The 7415-nt window shown below is 30.2% G+C and overlaps 2 protein-coding genes across 3 annotated transcripts; one reads left to right on the top strand and one right to left on the bottom strand.

The window, feature by feature from the left end:
• The first annotated feature begins 2511 nt into the window (after positions 1–2511).
• Positions 2512–4015, top strand: LOC101502890 (uncharacterized). The gene is made up of 3 exons (XM_004503578.4): positions 2512–2942; positions 3581–3598; positions 3702–4015. Exons 1-3 carry the CDS (start codon positions 2594–2596, stop codon positions 3896–3898), a joined length of 564 nt encoding a protein of 187 aa, XP_004503635.1. The 5' UTR covers positions 2512–2593; the 3' UTR covers positions 3899–4015.
• A 268-nt stretch (positions 4016–4283) lies between these two features.
• Positions 4284–6151, bottom strand: LOC101502574 (probable WRKY transcription factor 41). Of its 2 annotated transcripts, NM_001309674.1 has the most exon segments (4): positions 4284–4571; positions 4573–5167; positions 5286–5414; positions 5538–6112. In NM_001309674.1, coding segments are annotated over 4 exon segments (1104 nt in total). In that variant the 5' UTR covers positions 5876–6112; the 3' UTR covers positions 4284–4529.
• Between the last annotated feature and the right edge of the window lie 1264 nt (positions 6152–7415).

The raw sequence follows: 7415 nt of genomic DNA, 5'->3' as shown, positions 1-7415 counted from the left end.
ATTATTATTATTATTATTATTATTATTATTATTATTATTATTATTATTATTATTATTATTATTATTATTATTATTATTATTATTATTATTATTATAATATGTTGTAATGATTCACGATGCAATGTTTTAAGTTTATTTTAGATAGCCTTCAATTCCGTAATCTTTTTTAGGAGATGTGACTTGTATCATATAATATTGATAGAGTGAATGACAAGAAATTATAATAGTCGGTCAATTTCTATGCTCAAATTTGTGAAAGGGCAGTGTTCTTCGGCAATTGTAACATAGAAATTCTATGAACGAATTCGGTAATTAATGCAATGAAAGGTTAAATTTTTATTAATAAAAATTATATAAGATTATTTCTACGATATTTAAAAAATAATATAATTCTACTAATATATTATCTATGTCTTTTATTATATTTTTTTTTGGAAAATTTGTCTCTAAATATAAATATTTTTTTCATTTATTAAGTGTATTTATTATTTAAAAGTTATTTAATTAATTTGTATTAAAATATAAAAAATTAAATTAATACATTTAAATATAAAATTTATTTCAAAATAATTAACATATAAAATAAATATATTAACTATTTTATCCATTTTTTTAATAAAAATACAAATAATAATAAATATTTATAATATGAGACGAGGTAGTACTGACAAGTTTGTAAAAGGGAAATGGGCTTCGGTCCACCCTTTAAACTCAAGATATATCCATATAACTTCTTATAGCATACATTCAAAAATGAACACACGTAAATTAATTTATATATGTATATCCAATAATTTTACACAATTCACATTTAAAAAGATAAAAAATATAAATAATTCATATTGAAGACATACGAAGAAGATAGATAAGAGATTAAGATATAATAGAAATATCTTTCTTTGATTTAACTAAACAACTCAATCTTTTATTTATGATTTTCTTTTTTTAAATTTAATATAATTTTATTTTTGGTTTAACTATTAGTGCAAGTAATCCCCAAGTTATTTAATGAAACAACACTTTATTTTTTTTTCTCTTTAATTTGATACTATTCTACATTTGGCTTGATTAGTGCAAGTTATCTCCAAGCTACTCATTGAAACAATACTTCACCTCATCTTTCACATGAATGCTAGTGTGAGTAACCCCCAAACTAATAAGTGAATGATATTTTATTTTATTTTTAATTCTTCAGACTAAGCTGTTAATTATTCTTTTTCTTGTCCCTTAGTTCATGAAATTTTTTATTTTTTAGTTTTCCTATGTTAAGGATTTAGTTAGGATTAGCTGTTTTAATTTTAGTCCATGTCAATAATCCTCAACTTATTCACAACAAAAAATTCTTGTGTCAAAACTAAGGAACCTCTTTATCTAGCACACACAATTTCAAAGTTTCAATTTATCCCTAACAACATGTTCATCGTTAGGTTTTGCTCAAAAATCAGACACAATAATGACTTATAGGATAAACTTCAAACATATAATTTAAGTAAAACAAGCCACCAAAGATGTCATCTCAAACACTACAAGAGAGGTCAAACATCAAAATATATTTTCTCCTTCCACATTAGCAATAAGCATGGTCCTCAAGGTAGAATATTAGGGTAGACTAAATGAATAAATAAATGAGAGAAAGTAAAAATGACTTCCCTAGAAGAGCTTGTAGTTGGAACTTTTATTTCTTAAAAACAAAATTAATAAATTCAAAGTAAAATAAAATAAAAAATAAATATAGTTTGTCTCATTTTTGCACTCATAAGTTGGAATATTAAACTTAATATTTTTGCACTAAAAACTTAATAAATTTGACCAATTTGAATTATTTTATCATCTCATAATCAATTATGTAAGTACGATAAATAAATAAGAATAAGTTAAAATCAAAATTATAAAATAAGATAAAATAGAAGATAAATATCTTCTTAAAATCCTATAAAAATAGGTCTATCATATACAATCTAAATAACATTTCTCTTGTCACTCCTAAGTCAACATATTTCACTTTACATTTATAGTAAAATTTAAATATTACTTTAGTCCCTATAAATATATTATTTTTTGATTTTAGTCTGTTTAAATTATGTGTGATTTTTAAAAGTGAGATGCCCAGCCAACCCCCAAAACACAGTATTTAACTGAAAACTAGCTAATAGAAATATATTGAACATTAAAAATTGAGCGGATAATCAATCACCTTTTTAAAAAACAAAATTTCTCTCTAAAAGACTAAAACTCATACTAGTCCAAATGAGACTAGTTTTGATGTGGTGGTTGTTCGTCTATCCAATGTTTATTTAATAAGTGTAAAAAAATATGATTGTATTAAAAAAAGTAAATACTCCAATTATACATTTTCATCACATTTTAATAAAAATACAATTAGAATTTTTCGGATGTGTTTCAGATAAGTCTTTTCCGAAGGTATGTGGTAAAATTTTACTGGATTGTAAGGGGAGAGCATGGGCCTTTTGATGTTTTAGTTTGGGCTGTAATGGTGAAGCCCATCCTGTTTGTGAGAAATTGAGCGGTTCGAACGTTGCATCAACCGAAAGAGATAAGAACACTGTGATACTGTAACGAATGAATTTGCAGAATGACATCTTTTATCATCAACTTACCCGTTCCATCGCTCTATAAATCCCCCAAGTTAAACAATCCTTCAACGTGCTTTTCCCAACGTGATTATCATTCATTTTCAAGCAGCGTCAGAATAAGCAAGGAATTAAAAAGCTACAGAAAGGGAGCAGTAATCGTGTGTGTGTTACCACTGGGTGTTGATCCATGGGCACCTTCCATTGATTCACAGAGTATCGCTTCTCAGCTATTTGCGTTTTCTTTGTTTCCTTACATTGGTTTCTTGTACTTCATTACCAAATCCAAAACTTCTCCTAACCTTACCCTCTTCGGTTTCTACTTTTTGCTCGCCTTTGTTGGTGCCACAAGTCAGTTTTTCTTTTCTTGCTTAAATTTTTTATTGATTAAATCACTATTTTTTTCCCTCGAAATTGCAAGTGTTGGTTAATTTAATTATTCAAATGTTGGAATTAGCAAATTAGTCCGATAAATTAGAGAGTTAATCAATTCACTTTTGCTAGTATCACCTATGTTTTTCTTTTTCCAGTTACATTCATATGAACTCACGTGACTTAATTAACTTATGTGGTAAATTAAGTTCAGTTAGCTTACGTGAATTCAGTTCCTGACTAAACCAGAGGTGAAACTAGCACCAATGTAATCAAACATAAATTGTCAAACATCACTCAAACATAGAACTTTTAAAGTAGAAATGCTAAATTTGGAAAAAAACATGACTATTTTTATTAGCTGGAATTGAATTCAGTACCTCTAAATTTCACTGTACATCAACCACTTGCACTAGACCCCTTTGATAAAGTCTCATTTAATTGACCTAGTCCTTTAAATTTAGGAACTAATTGTCATTTAGCAAATTTGAGCAACCTTTACAATTTCAAGGACCAAAATGCTGATTTAATTCTTATATCTTGTTCCTGATTAAATAAATGCTAATTTTGTTCATTTGCTTTATTTTTAACATTGCTTCTATCACACATTTGAGCAGTTCCAGCTGGAATTTATGGTGAGTCAAGTTAATTTGATGAAAATAAAGTTCAATTAGATAGGCATGAGATGGCTCATATGAAATGATTATTTTACTTATGTTTAGTTGTGTACTTTAACAGCTAAGGTGCACTATGGAACTTCTTTGTCGAATGTTGATTGGTTACATGGCGGGGCTGAGTCCCTTCTCACTCTCACTAACCTGTTCATTGTGTTGGGTTTGAGAGAGGGCATCAGAAAAGCTGAAAATTCAGAGAAAAGCACGCCCGCTTCTGACTCAGGTTTGAAGGAGGAGAAGAAACCTGGGGTGGAGGTCTGAAATTTGGACTCATTATCACATCATCCTCTGAGATTTTTTGTAAATAAATTGGATGTAAATCTGGATTTTGTGTAATTTATCATTATTTGGAATGGAATGTCTAATTTTTATGTGTGATTTTCGGTCTGTTATCTTCTATGCTACATGAATAATGACTTTCCCTTCAATAATGCTCTAAAAGCTATCTTTTCATTTTGATGTTTTGTTTTTTTGGTTGTGTAGTTATGTGACTTAGTTTGCTTTAGTTAGTAACTTGATAGCTCTCATTATTATGATTGCAATGCCCTTGTACTAAAGATGTGAGTCATATGGATTGTACAAATGCAAATATGAAGCACCTATTTATTTGAAAAGTTAATACTGCTAAAAAGTGCTGAAATTGTAATTCCAATATTAAAAACAAGGACACTTATAAATTCCTCACTATCATTGCTGATTCTTTATTATACAATTCCGCGGTTTTCTGAAGTTGACCTATTTTAGCATGACTTTCTACTCATAATATTCAAACATAATTCACACTATGACATTATTATGTTATTTGATGCTCTTACAATCCAAACATAAGCGGCCTTAGTGAAAAAAAATACTTCAGATGATGTTTTTTATACTCATGGTATTCAATTTATTCTCAAGTACGATTAGGAGAAAAAGCCAAGATTATTGAAAGGGAAATTTGGATCAATTTCCACTGGATCAAGTGAGAAATGGAAATCAGGAATTGGAGAATTTGTGACTGATGTGTTGGTGGAAATGATCTCCGTAATGTCGGATTCTGAACAAGGCTTGTTATAGACCCTGTCAAACTCATTCATGTGGAAAGTTGGAGACGAGAAATAGTTTGATTCTGGTGTTGCTGGAGATAGTAAGTGTGATTGGAAAAGGCTGCTCAAGAAGGAATCATTCTCCAATGCTGGAGGAACCCAGCTGTGGTTTTCTTGCGTCGTGTATCCGAATGAAGTGGAAGGAAAGGTGAAAGGACATGTCATTTCTTCGTTTCCGAGATTATCCGTTTTGACAGTCAAGGTGTTGCTGAACTTAGTGAAGTTTTCTTGTGATGGTTGTGCATGGTGAATATCATTATTTTGACTTTGTGGTTTCTCTTGTTTGTCTTGTGACTTACGTGGCTCAGTGACATTGTTTCCTTGAGAACAGGTATGCCTTCCTCTATAAGTTATGTCAAACATATTGGGATCTTCGTCCGATCTCTGCACTTGCTTCGTGGCCCAGCAGTTTTGTGTGTTGCGGAAGGTGCACCGATAGTAACTTCTGCAAATGTCACAATGGTTTGTTAATGAGATGCCAGTACAGGTAAATGCAATTTATATATGCTTAGGAATTCTTTTGATTCTTTTCTGAAGCATGATAGTGAGAAAAGTCCTCTTACCTTGGATATTTGGCACCTAGAATATCTTTCTGACCATATTTTCTCCAGTTGTAGCCATCTTCATGTGGTCCTTCAAGGCCACTTTCACAGCTCACTCTTATCTGATCCATCCATTTGGGGGTAACCTTTCTGAAATCAAAATTTTGAGAAAATATATATTGTTAATATTAGGACTTAGGAGCTTTAGTATAACCAAACATAGTTGGTTTTTGTGGCAGAAACGCTGCTACCAAGTGTGTCTAATAAATTCACCTTTTCTTTGAATTGTGTTTAACCTCCTGGTGATCTTGGATGGCCCCATCAATGTCCTCGCTCAGCAGACTCCCATTAGCAGACACCGGGGACTCGGGTAACAAAGTTTTTGCTCGACTCATGGTCTGCGTCTTGGAAGTTGGTTCATTGCATTTTAGAATTTGTAGAGCCTTTTCATAAGAAGATAGTATGATCTTCACCTGTGAATCCCTTGTGTTAAGGGAATATGGTGTCCTCAACTCTTCCTTCAATCTCTTTGCTACATCCATCCCCTGAATTAGTTCATTGATGAGTGTGTTGTATTCCCAGCTACATTCATTCTCCATTTTGTATTGCATATTTATCACTTTAATAACGATTCAGGATGTTGGTGCTTGGTATCTATTTCATGCAAAAGAGCATCACTTTTCTAGAACCAAGAGCTTCTTACTCTGAAGCAGAGTTGGAAACTGAAGAAATTTATGAGATCCTTATAATGGTGAAGCATAGTAGTATGAACTAGATTTGAAATTTCAAATGGATAATTTTGTTGTTGAATGGTTTAGCAAATCTTATTGAGAGATAAATTCCCTCCTGCTGAATGAAGGAATTGGAAGCCTTGTATTTAAAGTGAATACCCTTTGGAAGTTTGAGTGGCAAATAAGAGAGCAAAGATGGGGAGTATTGGAGGGTTGAAAGTCTAAGTTTGACTGAGAAACCGAGTTTTTCAGCTAAAAGACTAGAATGTGGTCAGTGATTAGTGACCAATAGAATGCTGACTAAGTCCACTTCACCTTAATAAGTTGTTATTGGTTAATGATAGCCCATGTTCTTACAAGTCATCATTGATGCTTACTATTTTCTGTATCATTTCTAGAATATTTTCTGTATCTTAAGAGTCTAAGGAGTATTAATTGCTAGAATATTTTTATATTTCTATTCAATGTGAGTCTATTAATTTGAAATTTTAAAACGACAAAAAGAGGAAATACTATTTTTATATTTGTGATTTATGTAACTTTTTATTATATTAGACGTAGAGCAAGTACGATGACAAGAGAGAATCTAGATTCATCTAGAGAAAATATATTCAAATTTAATTACGCGTGGACGCTTTTATCCCTCTATACTATGACTGCTTAAACAGAATTGCTTACGTGACTTTTGGTTGTTGCCATCTACCCAATTTCTTAGTTCACATATGATCACTTAAGTCCACATAAAATACATATTGTTTTTATTCTTTTAGGAAAGAAGTTTACACTCTGTTGTCTACTCTTTGCTATCCAGTTTGCATTTTTCATGTTTGAGGAAACTTTATATTTGCTTCTTCAAAAAAATTTAAACTTAATTAAAATTCAAATATACAAAACTAAAAGAAAATATAAAAAGTTATTAACATATAATTCAGATAAAAAGAAAATTAATCCAGATAGATTTTTTTTAGTAATATAAATTTGGAAATTTTAAAATAATAATCAAGAGCATAGATAGTTAAAATTTAAGAATAAAGGAAGAACTTTTTTTGGTACAAACTAGGTAAGATATTGAGGAATTTTAATGTAAAAACATAGTTAACAAATAAAAATAGAATTTTTTATGCGATGAGTTATTATTGATCGTTAATGTAAAACAATTGTACACTGATAATACATCTTCTTTAGATCTATAAAAACATGAATTTAATTTATATGTGAAAAGAATTTTTATACCACCATTCCATCACAACTGTTACATTATTTGAGATGTTTGATAATATACCATCATCCAATCACAATCGTTAGATTATCTAAAATATTTCACTTTTGCCGTAATTACTTTTATTATTAGGTATATGAATGGTTGCGATGAAAAAAAATTTACAATGTGCACAGCAGTCTAAAATATTAAGGGTAATTT

The sequence above is a fragment of the Cicer arietinum genome, chromosome 6, assembly GCF_000331145.2.
Source record: "Cicer arietinum cultivar CDC Frontier isolate Library 1 chromosome 6, Cicar.CDCFrontier_v2.0, whole genome shotgun sequence".
NCBI lineage: Eukaryota > Viridiplantae > Streptophyta > Magnoliopsida > Fabales > Fabaceae > Cicer > Cicer arietinum.
The sequence above is the reverse complement of the archived record's forward strand: the minus strand, read 5'-3'. Positions and strand labels throughout refer to the sequence as shown.